The 25,627-nt window shown below is 38.2% G+C and overlaps 1 protein-coding gene across 1 annotated transcript in view; it reads right to left on the bottom strand.

Moving 5' to 3' along the window:
* Positions 1–4,606: 4,606 nt before the first annotated feature.
* The window catches only part of LOC131062330 (uncharacterized), a 76,156-nt gene continuing 55,135 nt past the window's right edge, over positions 4,607–25,627 (bottom strand). The window contains exons 2-3 of the mRNA XM_057995969.2: positions 5,236–5,361; positions 4,607–5,046 (exon numbers count right to left, since the gene is read on the bottom strand). Coding sequence (XP_057851952.1) covers positions 5,259–5,361 — 103 coding nt within the window. The 3' untranslated portion in view covers positions 4,607–5,046; positions 5,236–5,258. The remainder of the gene's footprint in view (positions 5,047–5,235; positions 5,362–25,627) is intronic.

The following is a 25,627-nucleotide window of genomic DNA, read 5'->3' on the forward strand; positions in this document are numbered from 1 at the left end:
TTAGGGTTTGTTTTCTAGGTTTTTTAGGGTTTTGTCCGTTAGCCTTTGCATTTTGAGTGTCGCCAAGGGGATCACATGGATAGCAAGTCCGGCTTAGGTGATGTCCTGATCCTGAAATTTTGGCTAAGTCTGGAATGCCCTGATCCTGAAATTTGACTAAGTCTGGAAACTGAAAAACCTCCAAAAACTAGATTTTGCAATATAACTCCTGGAGGTCTGAAACCACTCTCAAACATCCTGAAAGTATATATGGAATATAACTTAATCTTTCTTCTTTCTTATACTTAAATGTTATATTCCATAAAAATTATCCTGATAGAGAGTTCAAAAAGTCAAATTTCGCTCCTGTCCTTCACTGAGGATCCAGAGCGAATTTCGCTCCTGTCCCTCTCCAAGGGTCCAAGGCAAAGCGCTCCTGTCCTTCACCAAGGGACCAGGGCGAAAAGGCTTATTGGAGTCATTCTTGACCTTGTTTGGTCAAGTTGAGACATCAAAGGCATGGTGGAGGACGAAATGAACGTGATAGAGCATCCGGACTTGATTAAAGACAATGAAATGATGGAGTTTTTGTCTAGAAGGTTAAAAGCGCTCCTGTCCCTCACTGAAGGACCAGAGCGATTTTCTTTAGATACACATTTTTAGACCTTTCTTGGACTTGAACTCTTATTCATGGCATGTAACAAGATGATATCTTCCTTAGCCAAGGCATTTCATGATGAAAGATGAAGCATTTTGGCCTAGAGGGCAAAAAGCGCCCCTGTCCCTCACTGAAGGACCGGAGCTTGAATTTCAAATTTGCACTATTTTTGCAAGATTAAAGTAATTTTACGATTTGAAGAGGTCAAGGAAAACATGATTTATCCATTGAATATAATTTAAGTGGTCCACAAAGGAGGAAATCAACCCAAATGACAAAAGCGCTCCTGTCCCTCTCTAAGGGACCAGGGCGAAATTTCCAAATATGCCCATTTACCTTGCATTTTGAAATGATATTTTTGTTCCCAAGACTCAAGAGGTAGTGAAATGTGATACTCTACGCCTGGAGAGTAATTTGAAGATTAATGTGATTATGAAATTGTGCAATGGACTCAAAGCGCTCCTATCCCTCACTGGAGGACCAGGGCGATTTTTATGAAATCAACAATTTCCCTCCGAGATTATGCTAAGGCAAGGTTGTGCGAGATAGGAAAGGATCTTCTAAAGCATTGTGAACAAAGATTTGACGTCAAAATTTGAGAATCCTAGCCTAAAATAGAAAAAGCGCTCCTGTCCCTCTCCAAGGGACCAGGGCGAAGATCTTGGGAGAATCAATTTTGCCTTACAGTAACAAGTTAAGTATGCATGGAACAAGTGAAAGAGATCATTGCTTACTCCACAACGAGAATTGACAAATGAAAGATGAAGGATTGAGGACAAAAGTGAAAAAGTGCTCCTATCCCTCACCCAGGGTCCAGGGTGAAAAGGTCTTAAAGTCACGTTCCTTCTAAAGATCAAGTGAATTAAACTCAAGACTCCAATTAAAAATGCCATTTTAGATGCCTAGATGAAGTTTTGGCGATTAAAAATGAAGAATGCAAGGTTTAAAGTGAAAAATCGCTCCTGTCCCTCTCCAAGGGACCAAGGCGAGGTTATTGGCATTCTTTATTTTTACCTTATTTCAACGTTGATATCCTCTAAAATCGCATTAAATGTCAAATTTGCCAACTTTGAAATATTTGAAAAACTTAAATCACATTGGCATTTAATAAATTAATTTTGAGCCTAAAAAAAATCGAATTTTAATTATAAAGGCATTTAAAATTAATTTTTGTGAAATTAAAATTAAAAGTTGAGCGCACAAGGCATTATTTTGCCTTTATTTGACAAGTCGGCCTACTCCTTTTGAGGTTTTATTTATTATTTCACCTTTTATTTGCTAGGTCGGCCTCATGGGTAAGTGGAAGGTGAGCACTCTATATATTGGAGGTGTTTTCTCACAATTCAAATCATTCAATCATCCTTTCAAGTGCGAATTTGGAGAGCTAATTGAAGGTGCGAAATCTAGCTGGAGTGGAGCGAATTTCTACCAAGTGTGGAGACTAAGGAGGGCGAAATTCATATTGAAGGCTATTGGAGAGGTGAATTTCTTGCTAGATTGGAGGATAATTTCCAAATTTTTGAAGACATTTGAAGGCGAATTTCCAGATTTTGAAGAAGCTAGTGGAAGGTGGAGCTCTTTTGAGGGCTAAAGGAGGCGTAATTCATCCAAGGGAGGACTATAAACTAAGCTTGTCCATCAAAATCCGGTTTTCTTTCATCTTTTGCCAAGGTTTTGTAGTTAAGCGCTCAAAGGAGGAGGTATGAAGAATCATTTTTGAAGATCTCATTCAAGACTTATTGTGATCCCATTGCAATTCTGTAAAATCTAAGTCTTGAGAATCCAATTCCCATTCATGATTAATTTGAAAATGTATAGTTCTTGATTTATCATGACTTTTTTCAAATTAGTATCTTAAGTTTTACCTTTGAAAGGTCTTAAATTTCATGCTTTGAGGTTTGATGCTCAAAAGACTAACTTTAATATTTTGTGTAGGCATCAAATGGAGATCCCGGAGTTGGAAGATCAAGCAAGGATAAGGGCGACCTCCTCCAGCCTAGCATCGACAAGGACGACCTTCTTTCGACTAACATCATCAGGATAAGGGCGACCTCTTCCAATCCAGCATTACAAGGCGAGGTACATCATCATCCTGCAAATCAAGGACACAAGAAGTCAGAGCAAGGGGTTCGTTGAAGAAGCAGATAGTTCCAGATGAATTAATTAAAGCTAGCTTCTCAACAACATCAAATCGAATATCTACCAAGTTGCAAGTGTCAGACGAGGTGGCATCCTAGTCATCACTCCTCCAGTCGGATTGGTCCACCTCAGCATGTCCAGATTCAATGTACCTAACTCATGGAAGATGGCACAAACTTCAATGTACCTACCCCGGCTATCCATTGGTTGAATTTTTCAGAGAAGACATGTGTCCAATTAATACAATTATTTCATTGGTCGAGCATTAAATGTTATGTAATGGTTGTAACAAACCCTAATTAGGATTTTCATTATTGAATCTTGGCCATCGATTTGAATTGATCTAAGCCATCGAATTGTATTGAGGGCACTATATAAGCCCTGGCATTTCATTTGTAAAGGCATTAGATAATTAGTTAGAAGCAGTTAGAGGAGAGTAGTTAGAAAGTGAATAATTAGTGGATAGAATAGCAATTAGAGTAGAGTAGAGAGAGAAGGCAAAGATTGTTGCCAAGATGTTGTAAAAGACTTGTAAAACTTCATTGAAGAAATGGTGAAATATATGGGTCGATTCGACAATTTGCATGGTCTTTATACTTCTCATATTTGATTTCATGTTATTAGATGAGTGGAAGAAATGTGTTTGATTGATGGTGGAATTCGTATATCCATACTGCTAGCAGTTTGTTGATTGCAGACTTGCCTTGTGTAGTCAACTGGAATCATTCAGCTTAAGCTTAACTTCAATTGTCACTTCTTCATTGATATGCATCAACCAAATGGTGTCTATGCCTGCAGTGATGATTTGAACATCATAAAGTTTCCTTCGAAGATCGCACTAACCTTGTGGAGATGTTCCTGTGATGTCAAAACAAGACTTAGTTAGAATTTCATCAAAGATCATTCATTGCTCTTACATTCTTAGTGTTAGGATTAGATTCTTTCCTCGCCCTCATCTTTTTTCCTTTTTTAAAATCAAAGCTAGTAAAATCCTGTGTTCCAGCAATATTCAAAGCAAATCAGACGTTCAATCATCAAGTGTAAGTCCCCTTGTGATTCCAGCAAAATCACATCATACCACAGAGAGCTTATCCACACGTAGAGATCCTACATTGAAGAACCTTGAAGTCATCCCGATTGATCCTTTTCGCGATATCTTCAGCATTTGGAGACTTTTACTCAAGTGAGGATAAGGTACCCTTGGGTATTTTATTTTGTGTTTGATAGTGTACAAAATACACGTCAACACTATGTTATTTCCTAAATTTTGAGAACTCGTATTCTTACCAACTAGGTTATCTTCCCTCTAGTTAGCGTTGTGTTTGTTAATGATTTTCTTGAACTATACAGCTCCATGATTTATCTATATCAGCACAGTTTTTAGTGTTGTTTGAATATTCTACTAAATCTTTCCTTTTCATGCGAATTTCTGGCAAAATTTGTGTCTTCTGCTTCAGCCATGAAGTCCAAAATAAAATAAAAAATTACTAACCTAAAAAAGTGTTGTCTGAATCCACTTTTCAGCATTTGGGTCTAAGATTTTAGAACTGGATTAGTTCACAACAAGAACCATAAAATTAGCAAGCCTGCTGCAAAACTATGTGCATTTTGGAGTTGGTTCTCTTCTTTAAGCCTCATTGCTGAATGAACAGAAATCATCAATAATATGTCTTCTAGCAGATCTTAACAAGAAATGTAATAATCAAAACTTCTAGTGGATTGTACTTCTTGTTGGCTTATTGTATCAGCTGGGGCATTATATGTGAAGCAAAATCGAATGGAAATTATCAGAATTCAATGATAAATCTGGAGAGGAGGTTACTACCAATCTGCTCTGGAAAAGATCATCCTAGGTTGCATGTAAAACTTTATTTGTTTGATGTCTTTTTTAAAAGAGCTCTATTTCATTTCTTCAGTTTTGAGTTCATTTATTATTCTCTGTTTGCACGACAATAGTCTAAAATTATGTGCTTAAAAATCAGAACAATCTATCTAATCAAGTGGGATACTGAAGGATCCACCTATTCAAAAGAATTTACAGGTAGGATACTAAAGGATCCACGTGTAAATTGCATTTAATAAAGAATAAGAAAAGAGAATACTCCATTCATGTTTGATTAATTGAAGAAAAACCGTGCAAGGGAACAGCTCATTTATCTCCTCAATTGTATCCTGAAAAGGTTTTCAATTGCTGGATGGTAGAGCTAGATACCATATTGCTAAGCTCTACAGCACCATAGACATTACCAACGAGATACTCTTCTCATTCACTGGACAAGACAGTTAAACGTCAGTAGCACATTTGTCATGTCCTGCTTTGAATAAAAGACACCTTAATTCATTTCTCTCACATCAGTCATGGAATTATCAAAGTTATTTCACTTTAGTTAAAAAAAAGACAAAATGTCAACCATATAAAGTTAAATAATAAAATTTTCAGTTTACATGGGAAAACTCACCAGTATTCTAATATAATCCATACTTATGGTCCGCCTAGGATAGCATTTTCAAGATCTTCTCTGCTCAGTGCATAGCTGAATTTTCTCTCAACCCTATCAATGTTTCCAGGCCCATTATTTTGGTACCTGTAACATGTGACAACAAATGTGACAATATGTATTACCATCCTGGTGAGGCATCATGAATCTAACCCTCTTTCTTGACCCCTCCAGAAAAGCAGAACTACTGGAAACGCTGCTTTAGCGAAATCATTTGAATTCAATAGATCCAATTCCAATTTGACAAATTTTGACCATCCCAAGACACATTGTAAACTGAAGATGACGAAATTTTAAGGAGAAAAAAAAATCTGTTTCAACTTTAACTGATCAATACTACTCTTTCGGTTATTTAGCTATCAAATTTCATGAAAAAAATTAAATACATGAAAATATGATATAAACAAAAAATATCCCACAAAAATCAATACAAGATAAGTGTCGGAATTACTATTACATCAATAGTTACAGTTAAATAAATAAATTATGCTAGTTGGTGGGAAGTTACTTCCTATAAATGAATTTAGGAAGTTTTGTACGGGAAACAAAGGCTTTATAAGCCATTGCAATTCGTGATTGGGAGGCCTGGTCTGAACTCGGGCGGACCCAAGTCAAACCGGGACATCCAGTGGCCCAAAAAATCATGTTTATTTTGCAAATTTTTTTTATTTTTTCAAATCCGCCACTACAAAAATTAAAATGAAACCCTAAAGGTGATTTTTAAGACATAAACTTGGCTCATTTCTCCTCATTTGTGTTGCAAACAATAGTTTTTTGCTAGCAGGTTGAAGAAAGGGTGAAGAAAGTTTGGCTTCCAAAATCAAATAGGAGTTGAAGACTGATTTTTGAAGCTTCAACAAGTGTTGCAGCATCATTTCCACACATTTGCAAGCTCCCATTGGCTGAAAGAGGTAGGTTTTTGAACCTTTTTTTCAACTATTTTTGTTTCACAAATTGTCAAACATGAAATATTATTTGTTTTTCATTATTTTGTTTTTGTTTTTGAATGTGTTCATATTATTTCTTGCAATAGGAACTATAATGGCATCTACCTCTTCCTCCATAGGCACAAATGAACAATCAAAACAAATAAATGATCCAAATTATCCCCTATGGAAGTATGTTGACATTATAAGACCGCTTCCACGAGGTGGAGGATTCCGTTGGAGATGCCAAGGATGTGGTAAAGAACATAATAGCTCATATTATCAGGTGGTAGGCCATTTGTGTGGAATACTAGGAAGAGGCATCAAAAAATGCCCTGGAAAAGATGGTGCACCTATACCAGATCATATATATGCCCTAGAAAAGATGGTGCACCTATACCAAGATGTAGCAAGGTGCATATATGCAAATGGGTTGGCTTTCAATGTTGTTCACTCCCCCTATTGGAAGCAAATGTTGTAAAGTGTTAATGAAGCTCCAAGAGGGTATAAGGGTCCAGGTTCTGAGAAGGTATGTGGAACCTTATTGGAAAGAGAGGTGAAGGGGGTTGAAGATGCATTGAAACTCATAAGGGATTCATGGGCTGAGACAGGTGCATCAATTCTTTCAGATGGGTGGAAAGATTCTAAAAATCATCCCTTGATCAATGTCATAGCGGTGTCCCCTAAAGGGGCAATGTTTTTGAAAGTTGCGGATTGTGAGGGCCAAGTAAAAGATGGCCAATTTATTGCAGATATTCTAATCTCCGCCAATGAGACAATGGGACCCCGCAATGTTGTCCAAGTCATAACAGACAACGCCAAAAATTGTAGCGCTGTTGGTTTGTTGGTTGACGAGCGCTATCATCACACATCTTTTAGACACCTTGTGCGGTCCATTCATTCAATCTTATGCTACAAAAGATTGGAAATAAAATTGATTAGATCAAAAAAGTGTACGCAGAGGTTGAGGACATCTAGATGTTCATCACCAACCACCACATGTCTCAAAAGATTTTTAGATCATTTTCGAATTTGGAGCTATTGAAGGTAAGTGAAATAGTAATTTAATTTTATAATTTCTGATTTTTTAAATTTTCAATGTTCATAATTTCATTGTGTAAGCTATATTGTGTATTCTTCTTTAAAGTTTGGCTTTATTTTTTAATCATTTTGGCATTTATTTGTGTTATAGGTTGCTGAGACCCGTTTTGCATCAAACACAATCGCCTTGAGACGACTTGTGAAAGTTAAAGTGGCACTTTGCAATATGGTGATCAACCCAAATTGGACTATATGGAAGCAGAGCAACAATGAGAGGGCAGCAAGAATTAGGGAACGGATATTGAGTGGGTCATGGCGAGATCTTGTGACATATCTCCTTAGTTTCACTGAGCCCATTATGAGCATGATTCGCTATACCGACATGGATAGGCCTTGCATTGGTGAGACTTATGATGGCATTGACTCAATGCTTGAAAAAATGAAGTGCATTATAAATGCAAGAGAGAAAGACCCCAAGGAGAAATTCTTCAAACAAGTGGAAGCAATTGTTGTAGAAAGGTGGAATAAGATGACCACTCCTTTGCATCTTCTTGCCTGTGCCTTGACACCAAAGTACTATAGCAATCAATTTCTTGATCAACCAGGAAGGCTTCCACCATGGAGAGATCTAAAAGTGTCTGATGGGTACAAGGTAGCATTCCTTAGACTCTATCTTGATGATGATTTGCGAGATATTATCACAAATGAGTTCATAGAATTTGCAAATGGAAATGGTCTAAGTGCTGATGCTCTTAGTCATAGATTCAAGAAGGATGCTCATAGTTGGTGGTACTTCCATGGCACATGCTTCCAAAACCTACAACCCCTCGCTATCGAAGTTTTACCACAAGTTTAACTTTAATTAATTATAATTTATCACAAGTTCTATTTATATTTTACTTTGTCTTCATAGGTTGCTAGTAATTTTTAATTTTATAAATTTATAACTTTAATTGTTTATTTTGTCTTCATAGGTTGCTAGTTCATCTGCATCAAAAAGAAATTGGAGCACATACTCTTTCATCTACTCAGTAAAGTGCAATAGATTGCAATCAAAAAGAGCAGAGAATTTAGTATATGTGCATTCCAACCTATGTCTTCTTTCACAAAAGCAACATGACTACAATCAAGGGGAAACGAAGATGTGGGATAGAGAGCCAGAGCTTACTGATTTGGATGCTTCCGCTTCTCAACTTGTTGCATTTGATGGCTTGGATAGTGAGCAAACTTATAGTGCAAGTGGCATTGACATTGGCATTGGTTTATCTAATGTCAATGTCAATGATGAGGAGGATGAGGATGATGATGATGAATTAGAAAACCCATTTGATGATTAAACTTTAAATTGTTGAAAGTTGAAACAATGATACTTGAATATTTTGTCATTTTGATATTAAACTTGATGTATATGATGCTACGATGGTATGATCATGATGCTATGATTACATGTTTATGTTGGTTTTGTTGTTTATATGATGCTATGTGACATGCTAATTTTAATTCATGCTTATAGGCTACATATATATATATATATATATATAAATTACATGTTTTTGTACTAACGAACCCAAACAAACCCAAACTCCTTTTCAAAATTTTGCTGTACCGGCGTACCGGTTCTTTGAACCCAAACCGGTGCCCAAACCCGAACCAGCAACTTAAAATTTAAGCAATCAATATATCTATTTTTTTTTTGTGCAATCATGGTTTAATTTTTCCAGAATATTATTTGCTCTACCATTTTTACTATGGTATTAGAGCGTTCCTGATGTTAGGCTTGTGAGGAAGCAATGAAGAGACTGCTAGAAAAGAAATGTGGTTTGTTGGTGTATCATTTTATTCTTGAATAATGTTTCTTTGCAGTCATTTCATTACTCAACAAAATTTCAAAATTCAAAATGTTTGGAAAGAAGATGAATAGAAGAATGAAACCCAAAAAAGTTTTGAAGAAATTGTTAGTATTTTGTGAGCAGTTTAAATCAGAAAATGGCATGATTATTCTTGCTGGGTATGAATTTTGACGTTGGGTGATGAATTTTTTCTTTGCTAGCCGCTACCATTTGAAGCATGGTGCTTTGAACATTTGATTAGCATTGATTTATTTGCTGACCGCTATTATATGCTCTTTGAATTTGTTGTTAATGTCCAAGGCATTGGAAAAAATAAGAGGTTATACCATGGCAGTGGCATTTCTTTTGTAGATTTTGGGAGAAATAAATCATGTGGTGAAATAGATTACTACAAGTAATTGATCTGTTATGTTTTATATAGTTCTCTTATTGATGGCTGAGTGATACAATAATAAACATTGTTTTGGATTTTTTTAATTAATTCTGGTTATGAGTATATTCTATTATTTGTCATGCCCCGCCTAAGGTTAGGACTTAAAAAATAACAAATCCAAGCATTAAATAATGAAAGGAGAGCCGACTTAGAAACAAGAAAATTATATATATATATATATTAAAGAAGCCTCTGAAGGGTTAGAGCCAACTCAGCAATAGGAAAAAATAAGCAGCAACGGAATTAATGAAAGTAGGGTCAACCCCAAGTTGAAACAATTAAATGTTTCCTACAAGCAGGGACACCACCAGAAACGTGGGGGAACGTCAATTCGTCCTAGGGATGGTTGGGGACGTCTCAAATGTCCCTCAACCGTCTCGGGGACGGACGTGTTGCGACCTTTTCACACATCGCCCCATTGCAAACAGGGACCCCCTCTTCCAGCTCTCCGCTTTTGTCAGTTTAGGGTTTTTGGCAATCCGGTGGCAATTTTGAGTTTCAATGCCTGAGTCTCATTTTTTATTTGATCATGCCAAAGGTCTTCAATGTGCAAGCAATGTTAAATTTTGAATTTTGAAGTCAATAGGATCCAAGTGTTAGAAAATATTTTAAAATGTCAAAGTGATCCTAAGTTTTTCCAAGTTTTGAGGTTGCAACTTGCTTTAAAATGTGAGCGAAATGTGTTTAAAGTGTTGCAAATTGGTGTGATTTTTGTGCTAGAGCGTCAAAAGTCCCTATTGAAGTCATTTTTCCACTCCTAGGAGGTAGAATAAGTTGAAAATGCACAAAGTCCCGATGGAGTCTTGTTTTCCACCCCTCAAATCTTGATGAGATGTTAAAAGTCCCAATGGGAATAGAATTTCAACTGTGAGAAATGATAAAATTTGACAAGTCTGGGCTTTTGTAGTGTGAAAATAATCATAGTCCCGATGGAAAAATGTTTTTCCCCCATGAAATTAAGGCATAACAGTGAAAAGTCCCGATGGGCGTTTTTCCACTCAGTTTTGGAAGTGAAAATGGACTTTGTCCCAATGGAGCATGAATTTCCACTCCATCTTGAGCGAAAAGAGTTGTTTTAATGATGAAAATGGACTCAGTCCCAATGAGGTGCGTCTTTACCCTCTTGGACTGAATTTACAAATGATTTTGTGGAATGTCCCGATGAATTAGGAATCTCCACTCAAGGCAATGGAAGTGTCCCGATGGAGGTCGTTTTTCCACCAAGCCTACAAGAGCGATATGCATGAAGAGCGTGTCTCGATGACACGTTTTTTCACTCAAGGGTAAATGACTAAGTTTAAGTACAAATTTGAGTGTCTTGATGAGGTTTGATTTTCCACCAGAGGAAAAATGATTGAAATAAAGTGAAATGAAGATGAATTTGTGTGTCCCGATGAAGGTCGATTCTCCACTAGGGACAAAATGTGAAGAAATGACAAGGTTTATGTGTCCTGCTGGGGTTCGATTTTCCCCTGGAGAGCATTGTGATGGAATTTGATAGGATTTTGATGAGAAATTGAGTCCCGATGAATGAAGGGCGAATCTCCACCTAGAGGTATTTTACATGGAATTGATCAAATTTTAATGTCCAGATGGAAGTCGACTTTCCCCTGGAGAGGATTTTTGAAGAAAGTGAGTTAAGTGATGGAATTTCAATATCCAGATGGGGGTTGATTTTCCCCTCGAGCAGCAATTTTCAAGATGGGACCAAATTTAATCGGAAATCATGTGTCCCTATGACCCACGATTTTCCAAAGGGGCTGGAGATTGAATTTAAGTGAAACTTTTTGAGATAAATGTGTCCCAATGGAAATCAATTTTCCACCATATGCTTTTGGTGATTAAACAAGGTGAAATTAATGCTAAGTGTTCACATCCTAGTGCATGTTGATTTCCCTGTGTGCTGGTAAGAGCAAATTTTTAAAACACATTGGCTGTGTGGTGACTTTTCAAGATAAAAATGTGAATAAAAGACACAGTCCGACACCTAATATATTATTCTTTTGGGACTGATGTGATGCTTGAAGAGCTGGTTTGGAGTCGCCATTATTAGAGGGGTGCGTTTTTGTGTCCAAGGCATCAAGGGTGCTATCATTGGAGCAGCTTGCAACATCAAGGAAGTCGCCATTGTTGGCTAAGGGCACCATTATCAGATCTGAAACTACTTATTTCCAGCCACCTCCTAGAGACAAAACGTTGTTTCCAGCCATTGTATATGCCCAAGGTGTGATGATCTTTCAGCTGATTGGGTGAAATCGCTTTATGTATTGGTGTAGCGCCATGAATATGAGAGTTTCCAGCCATTAATGTTCAGTTTGCAGAGGTGTTTCAGACCTTATACTCAGAAAATCAGACCTGAGATAACATTTTTGACATCAAATTGCTTCATTTTCTGAGTTTGCAAAGGTGTCTTCAGACTTATACATTGCAATCAGACTTGTTCTAAGTTTGAAATTCAGGTTTTTGGAAGGCGATATGCCTTATTTTGATTGGAATTCAGTCATTTTTTCAGAATGTGTATTACATGTTGTTTAAATTCTGATTTTAATGGGCTTACGAGTTTGAAAATTGTAAAAAATCAGAACTTAAGGTAATTCTGAAAACGAATTATTAGAATTATTTGATCATGTTATTGACTTCTAGCTTCATACAAGTGCTATGTCTAAGGCAGGGATAGCTGTGAGGAAGACTCAATTGATGAATGTACAAGAAGGTTACTACCCGGAGTCGCAGGTATCTTCCCGATGGAAGAGAATTGGAGACACCAACATAGAGTACCTGGACCGAAAGAGGATGAAGCAGAGAATGTTTAGAACGAAACATCATCTACCATCTCCTTTGGTGGTCAATATCATGAAGAGTGGAATTTACCATGCAGCTGGTTTTCCACCATCTATACAATGTAATGAGCTCATGGTTGAGTGTGCAAGGCACTATGATCCACAAACCTGAACGATCAAAAGACCTAAGGGGTTGGTGCTTGCATACCTAGCCGAAGAGTCAATTGGGGAGGCATTTGGAATCCCAAGATATACAAACATGCAAGAGAGAACCAAACAAGACGCCCAGGCAAAATTTGAAAAGAGATCGGAGTCATATTTGACAGTTATCAATAATGAGTGGGTCCTTGAGACAAGGCATCACCACTCTAAGTTACTGTTGTGACGTTTTCACACATCGCCCCATTGCAAATGGGGACCCTTGCTTTTTTGCTTTTTAGGGTTTGTTTTTTGGTCTTTCAGGGTTTTGTTAGTTAGCCTTTGCATTTTGAGTGTTGTCGGGGAGATCAATAGGATAGCAGGTCCTGCTGGAGTAAAGTCCTGATCCTGAAATTTGGCTAAGTTTGGAATGTCCTGATCTTGAAATTTGGCTAAGTCTGGAAACTGAAAAACCTCCAAAAACTAGATTTTGCTATATAACTCCTGGAGGTCTGAAACCACTCTCAAACATCCTGAAAGTATATATGGAATATAACTTAAAGTATAAGTGAGACTTAAATGTTATATTCCATTAAAATTATCATGATAGAGAGTTCAAAAAGTCAAATTTCGCTCCTGTCCTTCACTGAGGATCCAGAGCGAATTTCGCTCCTGTCCCTCTCCAAGGGACCAAGGCAAAGCGCTCCTGTCCCTCACCAAGGGTCCAGGGCGAAAAGGCTTATTTGAGTCATTCCTGACCTTGTTTGGTCAAATTGAAACATCAAAGACACAATGAAGGACGAAATGAGCATGATAGAGCATCCAGACTTGACAATGAAATGATGAAGTTTTTTGCCTAGAAGGTCAAATTCGCTCTCATCCCTCACTGAAGGACCAGAGTGATTTTCTTTATATGCACAATTTTAAACCTTTTTTTGGACATTAACTTTTATTCATAGCATGAAGTAAGGTGAAATCTTCCCTAGCAAAGGAAATTTGAGATGAAAATCGTAGTGATTTGGCCTTGAGGACAAAAATCGCTCTTGTCCCTCACTGAAGGACCGGAGCTTGATTTTCAAATTTGCACTGTTCTTGCAGGATCAGGACAATTTTATGATTGGAAGAGATCAAGGAGGGCATGTTTTGTCCATTGAATATAATTTAAGCAGTCTACAAAGGAGTAAATCAACCCAAATGACAAAAAGTGCTCCCGTCCCTCACTGAAGGACCGTGCCACTTTTTCAAGTTTCTCCTATTTGTTTGATATTTTATGGCAAAACTTGACTTGGATGGGAAGGACGAAGGATGTTTTATGCCTTGGACGCAATTGAGAGATTTAAAGAACAAAAGGGTACGCCAAGATGTCAAAAGTGCTCCCGTCCCTCACTGAAGGACCGTCCCACTTTTCCAAAAGTGCTCCCGTCCCTCACTGAAGGATCGTCCCTCTTTTCTAAAAATACAAATTTCTTGCAAAGGCAAGGCAAGTTGCGTGATTGAAATGAATGAAAGAGGGCAAGATTCATCCATTGAAGATAATTTGGAAGACTAGCAAAGGACGAATTGGCTTAAAAATGAAAAAGTGCTCCCGTCCCTCACTGAAGGACCGGAGCTTGAATTCCAAATTTGCATTATCCTTGCAAGATTTAAGTGATTTCGCGATTTGAAGAGGTCAAGGGAAGTGTGTTTTATTCGTTGAATATAACTTGAGTGGCCTACAAAGGAGAGAATCAACCCAAGTTGCAATAGGCGCTCCTGTCCCTCTCCAAGGGACCAGAGCGATTTTCTCACAGGACAAATTTCTGGCAAAGGTAAAGCAAATTTCAAGTTTGAGGTGAATGAAGAAAGGCATAATCAGTCCATTGGAGATAATTTCGAAGGCTAGCAAAGCACAAGTGAGCTTATAATTGCAAAATCGCTCCTGTCCCTCACCAAGGGACCGGGGCGAAAAACACATTAACAAGCCTTCCTCCTCAAATTGGGACGAATCCAGGTCAAGGCACAAGATTGGAATGATATTCAAAAATGCTTCAAAGAGGAATGAAGTTACAAAGACCACAAAATTCGATGAAAATTGGCCAAGGCGCTCCTGTCCCTCACCAAAGGACCAGGGCGAAAATGTTCTAAGGCACGCTCCTTCTAAAGATCAAGTGAATTAAACTCAAAGTTCCCAATAAAATGCCATTTTGAACGTCAAGGATGAGGTTTTGAACGTAAAAAATGAAGGATGGAGGACAAAAATGCAGGAGCGCTCCTGTCCCTCTCCAAGGGACCAGAGCGAAGTTATCAAAATTCATTATTTTTTGCCTTATTTTAGCAAATCGCACTAGATGCCAAGTTCGCCAAAAAACTTCGAAATATTTTTAAAAAATTCTAATTAAATTGGCATTTAATGAAAGGCGCATAACATTTAATAATTAATTTTTGAGCCTTGGAAAATCGTTTTTTTTTATCAATTGAGGCATTTCGAAATTAATTATTATTAAATTAAAGTTAAAAGAAGAGCGCTTGAGTTATCTTTTTTATTGCTTAATTAAGTCGGCCTTATTCTTTTATTAATTTTTGTTTATTTTGGCCTAATTTCACCAAGTCGGCCTATGGGAGATGTAGAAGGTGAGCGCTCTATATATTGGAGGTGTTGTTTCACAATTCAAATCATTCAATCATCCTTTCAAGTGCGAAATTGGAGAAGCAAGGAAGGAGGTGCGAAATCTAGCTTGTGTGGAGCGAATTTCTACCAAGTGTGGAGACTAAGGAGGGCGAAATTCATCTTGAAGGCTATTGGAGAGGTGTATTTCTTGCTAGTTTGGAGGATAATTTCCAGATTTTTGAAGAGGAAGGTGGAGTTCTTTTCCAAGCTAAAGGAGGTGCATTTTATCCAAGGGAGAGCTTTGATCTACACTTTGCCTAGCAAAATTCATCTATTTTTACATCATTTCTTAGAGTTAATTCTCAAGAGGAGGTATGGCAAAATCATCTTGACACCCTTATTCAAGGTTTGATTTTTTAGACATTTTTTGGAAAAATCTAAGTATTTCATGGTTAATTAGGAAATGATAACTCAAGATTTATCATGAAGTTTCCTAATTAAAATCTTGAATCTTCCTTTTAAAGTTTAATTTTTAGATTTCAAGATATATTATTAATTGTGAAATGTTGTGTAGGTATCAAGATGGCGACTCCAAGCTCGAAAGATCTACAAGTCGGAAGACTCTCCTCAAGGAAAATCAAGCCAGATCAAGGACGATCAAGCATCGACAAGGACGGCATTCTTTGGACTAACGTCATCAAGGGCAACCTTCTTCGATCCAGCCTAGCATCGACAAGGACGACCTTCTTTGGACTAACGTCATCAAGGGCGACTTCTCCAATCCAGTATTCCAAGGCGAGGTACATCAATCATCCTGCACATCAAGGACACAAGAAGTTAGAGCAAAGGGTTCGTTGAAGAAGCAGATAGTTCCAAATGAATTAATTAAAGCTAGCTTCTCAACAACATCAAGTTGAATATTTACCAAGTTACAAGTGTCAGACGAGGTGGCATCCTAGTCATCACTTCTCCAGTCAGTGTGGTCCACCTTAGCATTTCCAGATTCAATGTACCTAACTCATGGAAGGTGGCACAAACTCCGATGTACCTACCCCAGCTATCCATTGGTGGAATTTTCTAGAGAGGACATGTGTCCAAGCAATACAATTTTATCATTTGTCAAGCATTAAATGTTATGTAATGGTTGTAACAAACCCTAATTAGGGTTTTTATTGTTGAATCTTGGCCATTGATCTCAAATCAATCTAAGCCATCGAATTGTATTGAGGGCACTATATAAGCCCTGGCATTTCATTTTGTAAAGGGAATAATGAGATATAGTTAGAATATAGTTGGAAGCAGTTAGAAGATAGATAGAGAGTAGTTAGAAGGTGATTAGCTAGTTGATAGAATAGCAATTAGAGTAGAGTAGAGAGAGAAGGCAAAGATTTTTGCCAAGATGTTGTTGTAAAAGACTTGTAACTTCATTGAAGAAATGGTGAAATTTATGGGTCGATTCGACAATTTGCATGGTCTTTATACTTCTCGTATTTGATTTCATGTTATTAGATGAGTGGAAGAAATGTGCTTGATTGATGGTGAAATTCGTATATCCATACTACTAGCAGTTTGTTGATTGCAGACTTGCCTTGTGTAGTCAACTGGAATCATTCAGCTTAAGCTTAACTTCAATTGTCGCTTCTTCATTGATATGCATCAACCTGATGGTGTCTATGCCTGCAGTGATGATTTGAACATCATAAAGCTTTCCTTCAAAGATCGCACTAGCCTTGTAGAGATGGTCCTGTGATGTCAAAACAAGACTTAGTTAGAATTTCATCAAAGATCAATCATTGCTCTTACATTCTTAGTGTTAGGATTAGATTCTTTCCTCGCCCTCATTCTTAGTTAGAATTTCAAATCTAAGCTAGTAAGAGCCTGTGTTCCAGCAATATTCAAAGTAGATCAGATATTCAATCATCAAATGTAAGTCCCCTTGTGATTCCAGCAAATCACATCATACCACAGAGAGCTTATCCACACGTAGAGACCCTACATACAAGAACCTTGAAGTCATCCCGATTGATCCTTTTCGCGACATCTTCAGCATTCGGAGGCTTTATTCAAAAGAGGATAAGGTACCCTTGGGTATTTTATTCTGTGTTAGGCAGTGTACAAAATACACGTCAACAGTTACCCAAGAGACTCCTATGTTTAGACTTCGAGGAGTACAACGATTTGATATTTCTACTCAACCGAGTCATGGGAGCACCTCAAGGAGCACTATTTGAGACATGGATGTATTATTTTATTGAAGAGATAGCGGAAGGAACAGTGATCAACTGAGCAAAGATTATAAGTGACAATTTAGACATCCAGTTGAGGAGTTTGTAGAGGATGAGGATGTTCTACATGACTTCCTACCTAGTCTACATGCTTGCAAGGCAGATAGTTTACAAAGGATTGATATGCAAGGGCGAAGTTGGAAACAGGCTAGGACAATACAATGTGTATGAATGCTATCCACAACTCCACCTGCATGAGATTGATCAGTATCGAAGGGTGAATGATGCTTTCACCATGTCCATCACACGGTTGTTGGAAGGCGGAATACATAAATGATTGTCCAAGGAGGCAATGACACTCATTGAGAAGTACGGATCATGGTATATTTAGTTTCCTACCTTCACATACCTAAGGATTCGGGGATTCACTTCAGAACCATACAAGCTTCCTAGGTATCCGACAGACAATATGGTGTTACTTGAGGTAGTGAGGCAGCTCTCAGAGTTTGATTGCATCCAGAAGGCAAAGCATACGCAAAGTGTTACTTTTCCTATCACACTTGGGAAGATGATGGAGGTATGCCCCACCGTAGCAGCAACAGAGACAGTTAATGAAGAATTGGAGTTCTTTCATCTTGGAATTTATAGAACCAAGGATCGATTTGATCCATTTCAAAGAACTGTAACAATGAAGGGAGCGAAGTTTATACACAGGATTGACATCGAGGATTTCGAGCTAATCTTATGGATGATTTCGAGCTAATCTTATGGATGAGCTCGCAATTAGAAGGAAGATGTGATCTCGGATGTCAATGGACTTCATGAGGAAGTGTAACTTCTTCTCTATTGCAGACTAGGTGAAAGATGATGGGGATCATATTCATCCGCAATATGCAAAGGAGAAAGACAAGCCTATCACGTTGCCTAGTTGGTCGCAACCCAAGTTGGTAGATTTGAATATTTTGATGAGAGATGTATGTGATTGCTCCATGGAATGGGTGGACAAGCAAATTAATGAGTTGAGAAAACAAAAGGTCACCCTAACCTATGAGAAGATGAGAAATGAGGATTCCTCTCTCAATGATGATGAAAGGACAATAAGCAATGTCAGGACGCACAATGATGAGGAGAGCTGGGCTCCTAAAAGAAAGAAAGGTATGCCTGGAGGATCGCAAACGAAAGACAAGGAGATTGTTAGCCAGGAGTCAAGGCACAAGAAACATAAGTCTAACACTCCTCAATCTACCATGAGTTCCTCATCCGTGAAGGAGAATGATATGACACAGAAGGACAATGTGTCCGAACAGGGTTCTAACACGGAAATCCTACCAGAGAATGATCAAGCTGTACATGCATCAGCACAATCGGCACTACATGAAGATGATGAAGAGCAGCCAAGATCTCCCACAATTCAGCTTGAGGTCCATTTAGGCAATGATGTAGTGGATTTGACTAAGGAGAAAACGAATGATGAAGTTATTTCAGCCTTGAGAGGACTTATTGAAGATCATCAACTCGAAGATGGGATGGAATTCTCTACTATTCCCAATTGGTTGTTGAGCAGCATGGAGAAGAATAAAGTGATAGAGGCGCAGCCCGCTAAAGATATTGATGACTTCCTAGCCCGGATTGGCAAGGAAAAAGAGAAGGCGAAGATGTACTCTAAGATTACTAGAGATGATATAGGAGCACGCATTACACAAGTGGTTGTCCCAACAGGTGATAAGACTAGAGATGTAGTCACTCCTATGGATTATTAGGTTATCACAATTGACCTTGGACCGACTACAAAGAAGCAAGAGTTTCAGGAGTTAGATGATACCGTCAAGGCAATTGAGGCACGGTTAGACAAGGCTATAGAAAAGAAAGAGATGCTTGAGATTGAGAACAAGAGACTCAAAGGAGTATATTGAAGGGATGAATTCCGTAAGGCGTGAGGATCCTACCTCTGCCTCACCCATTGCTATTGCTCATGGATCACCCTTTGATCATGAGGCAATGAGGAATACATATCAAGAGGTTGGTAAATGGATATAAGATGTTTCAAGGCTAGCAAATGATTTCCTAACTCAGTTCATCCAAGCATATGATAAGACTACGATGCTCATATTCAAGATGCAATACTTGGAGGGAGTATGGGAAGATTTCCAACCGGTGCAAGAAAAGACTATTCCTCGCCTCAAGGTGTTGAAGCGGATGGTATTGTTCTTTGGCCATGAAGAAATCAGTGTTTGATCATGCAAAGCAAGAGTGCATGGAGATGGAGGGATCAATTCAAGAGATACAATCTAAGATCCTCGCATCTATTGAAGAGTTATTGAGAGAAGAAGTCCACGCTTTCAATAGTTTGAATTTGGAAGAGTTGAAGGAGAAGATGAAGTTTATTTACTTCAAACAATTGGAAACTATAAGGAAGAATCGACTAGATGACTTGGTTTCTCTCATGATTTGCATCAACAACTTGCAAAAGCTTATGCCAGATTGGGAAACCATTTTCGATGCTTGCTCAGATGCCTTGGATGTGATCGATTTGGAGCAGGAAGGTCTACCAAATGTTCCGTTGGAGGAACTCAACTCAGTCTTGGCTAGATTCATTGAGTATGCAGCTAGAGAGAGGGATGCAGGTCAGAATCTTCTGGAAGATTCCCTACTTGATGACTAGGCGTCATCCCATTAGACCTTTTTTATTCCACTTTTTGATGTAAACCCTAATTAGGGAAATGTGGCATGATATCAGCCCTTGATTCTAAATGAATCTTGGCCATTCATTTCAATTGGAGACTCTATATAAACCCCATTCCTCTCATTTGTAAGAGAGAGATTTTTGAGAATTGTCGCCTATATGTTGTTAGATTGAATTTAATCATTGAAGTTGGGTGATTTTATTGAGATTTCGAAACATTGTGTGGTTCTCATACCTCCAAATTTAGATTAGAATTTGTTTCAAGTATTTTTAGTTGAATGAAAGAAATTGTTAAGTGCATTCATATGAAATTCGTTTTATCCATACCACTAGCTTCTTGCTAATTGTGAGTTTGCCTTGTGTGGTCAACTGGAATCAAATTTGAACTTAACTTCAATTTGTGCTTGCTCATTAATATGCATCCAATTGATGGTGTTGGTGTTGTTAGTATGAATTTGAACATCTATTAATCACCTTAGATGATTGCACTGAGCTTGTATAGAGTTGTTCTTTGATGACAATACCTAGCCTAGTTGAATTTCATTGAATCATTCACTATCTCTTGCATTCTAGGTTTAAGATAGGATTAGAATAGAACTTCTAAACCCTTCCTCTTTTGCATTTTATTTAAAAATCTTTGTTAGAATAGATCAAGAGCTCATATTGCAAAATCCTAAGTCATTTGAAATCATTGGCAAACCTACTCTTCATGATAAGTTTGAATCTTCAAGAACAATTGTGTAAGTCCCTTTGTGTAAACAGCAAATTCACATCATACATACACTGAGTCTATTCACATTATAAAGTCATGACCTGGCTAAAGGAACCTTGGAGTCATCTCATTTGATTACGTAGTTTAGCATCTGAGAGGTCTTTGTTCAAGAGAGAATAGAATACTCAGTATTTTATTCTGTGTTAGAGGTGCCTAAAAAACACATTAACAGGACGAACGTCCCCCACGATTAAACACGATACAATAATAAACATTGTTTTGTTTTAAAAGAAATTTCTGGTTACGAGTATTCTATTATTTGTCATGCCCCACCTGAAATTAGAACTTAATAAATAACAAATCCAAGCATTAAATAATGAAAGAAGGGCCGACTTAGAAACAAGAAAATTAAATATATATATATAATAATAATAATAATAATGAAAGAAGCCTCTGAAGGGTTAGGGCTGACTCAGAAATAGGAAAGAATAAGCAACCACTGAATTAATGAAAGTAGGGTCAATCCCAGGTTGAAACAATTAGATGTATCTTGCAAGCAGGGACACCTCCAGAAACGTGGAGGGGCATTGGTTCGTCCCAAGGATGGCCGAGGATGTCTCAGACGTCCCTCGACCATCCCAAGGATAGACGGACGACCCCCACGATTAAACACGAAATTAAAAAAAAAAACCCTGTCCTGAAAAACAAAAAAGATTATTATATGTTTTTATTGGCCCCCACACCTTCCAGCTCGCCCTACACGAGTAAAAAAACCTCACTTGGTCTTTGCAATATCATTTTGTCATTGACTTGAGTTTGTGATGTTCTCATTGCCGCTATTGTAAAAGAACCTCATTGCTACCATTTTGTTGGACGTATGTGCGCCGACCGAGTGGCTCTTTTGCAAGATTTGAAGCTTCAAAATTTGAAGCTATTTTTGTAAGCAACTGAGTTGGAATGCTGGGACGTGGGTGCATGTCAAAACTAAGATCTTCATCTAATTTTTCTGCTGTAAGCTGAAGATAGTGTCTGTTACAACTCAGAAAACATTTACTTTTACCTCTATCATTTCAAAAAAGAGAAACAAACAGCAGCAGCTGGTAGGAACAGCAAGGTTTGAAACAACAGGTGAGTTCCTTGTTTCTTTTTTAATTTTTATTTTCAATTTTTTCTAAGTTTTCAAAAAGAAATGGCTATAAATGTCTGATTTTCAGACTTGCATTACACACAAAAATGAGCCGCACTGAGTATGATAGTAGTGACCAAGAAGGGGAAGAAATTGGAAATGAAATAAATGTAACTCAAGGTGAGAGTGAGGATGTTGGGGGTGAAGCAGAGCATTCACAAAACCGATTTGAGTGCCCTTCGAGTACCTTAAAACCCTATGCATAAGGCCCTTTTAACCCCAAAAAACCTCTTCTTTGCCTTGTTCATCACATAGATGTCAAAAAGAAAAACTCAGGAGGGAGTAGGGTGTGGTTATGTCACACATGCAATATTGATTTTAGAGGGAGCTACACAAGGGTGTGATCTCATTTCTTGGGTGTTTCGAGCAACAGAGTTAAATTTTGTAAAGACATTAAGGAGCATGAGAAGATAGAGTGTTATGGATTACATATGGAGGCAGAAAACAAGTGTAAAACTAAGTGCCCATGCCAATGCAATTTCCTTCGCAGCCATCTACGTTTGAGCCTATGTCATCCAGTTGTAGTGCTATTCATAGTGTGGATGCCAAAAAAGGAAAGAGGAAGGCTAGTGATAGTGGCAGCCAGGGTCAGTTTCAAATATGTTCAAAGTGCAAGCACAAGAAATGACGGAGACTTCTGTTGGTGAAATTTTTTTATGCCCATGCCATCCCATTTCATGTGAGCCGTTCTGTTTTCAAAAAAAAGGTCAAAGATATAGCTCATGCTGGTCTCTCTTTTGTACCCCCTGGAGATCATTTTGTACCATCCTTGATAAAGCATATTCTAAGGTGAGTTTAATGATGGAGGACATGAGGCATACTTGGATGAGGACAAGTTTTTCTATTGTGATGGATGGGAGAACCGATATTAGACATTGGCCACTCATAAACATCATAGTTACATGCACAACTGGCTCTTATTTATTACAGCCATTGATTGTTCAAGGAAATGCAAGGATGTGGACTTTCAATTTGGCATTTTGAGAAAGGCTATAAAGGAGGTTGGGGCCTCAAATGTTGTCCAGGTGATCACTAATTCAGAATGTGTACAAGTTGGTTGGCTTGATGGTGCAAAGTGCTTGCAAGCACATCTTTTGGACTCCTTGTTGTGTTCATGCATTGAAGGACATAGGGAAATTAGATTGGGTAAAGGAAGTAGTGGCACAAGCTAGAAATATTCAAATGTTCATTTGCAACCATCACACCTCACTTTACTCTCTTTAGGACTTTTTCAAAGAAGGAATTTCTCAAACCTGTGGAGACAAGATATGTCGGTTACTTCATTATGTTAGAGAGGATGATTGAGGTGCATGATGCTCTACAGTCAATGGTGGTGAATACAAAGTGGAATAGATGGCCTAATGCAAGCACTATTGAAGGAAAAGCCATCAAACAAAGGATCCTTGATGATGATTGGTGGTCCGCTATGAGGTAAGATATTGCTGATTTTCAGATTTTATTAAAAAAAATCTGATTTTAACATTTTAATTTTAATTTTATTGTTGAATCTTTGAAAGTTTCTAAGTTTCCTAGTTGTCAATTAACTTACTCTTATTCTTTAATCTTATTCTTATTTGAAATCATTTTTTACACTTTGCAGTTTTGCTCCATCATCTCGCCTATTGTAGATGTCATTAGATATGCTGATATATGAGACTTTTGACAACATGATTCAAAAGATGAAGCAAGTGATTTTGGCTAAGGATCAGAATTTGGACTCACATGAGTATATTAAGCCCATTGTCATGCGGAGGTGGAAAACTATGAACACAAGATTTCACATGGCAGCCTTTGCACTAAATCCAAAATGGTATGAGCCCAAGCTTGGAAAGTGAGCTCCTTTTGATGATACTGATATGAGGTGGGTTCATGCAGGCACTTCAAAAGATGTATTCACCTAAGCAGGCCGATATTCTTCATGAACAATGGGTCGCCTTCTCAAATCTTGATGGTCCAAACTTCAACACACCAAAGGTGAGGATGGATAGAGCAATAAAGGCACAAAAAATCCCTATGGGATGGTGGCAATGGCATGGAGCAAATGCACCAGAGTTGAAATGTTTACCATTTGTCTACTTTCATAGTGTTGTGACGTTTTCACACATCGCCCCATTGCAAATGGGGACCCTTGCTTTTTTTTTGCTTTTTAGGGTTAGTTTTTTTAGGGTTTTGTTAGTTAGCCTTTGCATTTTGAATGTCGCTCGGGGATCACATGGATAAGTAAGTTCGGCTTGAGTGAGGTCTTGATCCTGAAAATTTGGCTAAGTCTGGAATGTCCTGACCCTGAAATTTGACTAAGTCTGGAAACTAAAAAAACCTCCAAAAACTAGATTTTGCAATATAACTCCTGGAGGTCTGAAACCACTCTCAAACATCCTGAAAGTATATATGGAATATAACTTAAAGTATAAGAACTTATACTTAAATGTTATATTCCATTAAAATTGTCCTGATTGAGAGTGCGAAAAGTCAAATTTCGCTCGTGTCCTTCTCCAAGGGTCCAGAGCGAAAAGCGCTCCTGTCCCTCTCCAAGGGACCAAGGCGAATCGCTCGTGTCCCTCACCAAGGGACCAGAGCGAAAATGCTTAGTTGAGCCATTCTTGACCTTGTTTGGACGAATCGAGACATCAAAGGCATGGTGAAGGACGAAATGAGCATGATAGAGCATCCAGACTTGATCAAAAACAATAAAATGCTTAAGTTCGCTCCTGTCCCTCAGGAAGGGACCAGAGCGATTTTTGTTATAGATGATTTTCTCGCCAAGTTACGACCGATTCCAAGGCATGGATGAATGGAAGGACGCATTATGAACCCGTTGAATATAAATTTGGAAGCTAGCAAAGTGAAGTGAAGCATACAAAGCCAAGATCGCTCCTGTCCCTCTCCAAGGGACCAGGGCGATATGATGATTATATTGTCGTCCCTCCAAATTCAAGACACTCCAAGGCGAAGAACAAGGTGGCAAGGACGTCTTAAGGCATCTTCGTCAAGCACAAAGCATCAAAGGTCATCAACATTGAAAGATTTGCACTAAAATATCTCAGTTCGCTCCTGTCCCTCAGGAAGGGACCAGAGCGAAATTTGCATAAAGGCATAAAATTTGAAAGTTTATCAAGCATCAAGTGATCACGAAGGATCAAGGAACTTTATTTTGCACGATGATAGCGATGACAAGTTGAACGAGGCAATGACAAGCTCAAAATCATGAAGTTCGCTCCTGTCCCTCAGGAAGGGACCAGAGCGATGTTGAATCTATTGGCCAACTCATGCAAGGTTTACGTAAGGTCAAAGTTTTGCAAGGTCTTAGAGGGTCTATGGTGTCTTTTGAAGACGATACACAAAGATTTTGAACGTAAAATGATCATCAAATTGAACATGGAGACCATATCGCTCCTGTCCCTCTCCAAGGGACCAGGGCGATTTGTATGGGATCCTTCATTTTCCTTCAAGTGCATGTCAAGGCAAGTTCACGCGAGATCAAGGACGTCCTTTAAAAAGCAATGAACGAGGAACCAAGGTTGAAAGATAACGCATTTTGGCTAGAGCTTCAAGATCGCTCCTGTCCCTCTCCAAGGGACAAGGGCGATGATCCTTACAAATTCCTAAATGCCATATAGAATTCAAGAAAAACAAGCGTGGGGTAAAGAAACAATATTGTTTTTCGCCTTACAATGAAGATTTGAGATCAAAGATGCAAGGCCAAGGAGAAAATACAAGGATCGCTCCTGTCCCTCTCCAAGGGACCAGGGCGATAATGGTTATAAGAGACATTCATTCACACATGCAAGTCAA

The sequence above is a fragment of the Cryptomeria japonica genome, chromosome 5 (assembly GCF_030272615.1).
Source record: "Cryptomeria japonica chromosome 5, Sugi_1.0, whole genome shotgun sequence".
Taxonomy (NCBI): domain Eukaryota; kingdom Viridiplantae; phylum Streptophyta; class Pinopsida; order Cupressales; family Cupressaceae; genus Cryptomeria; species Cryptomeria japonica.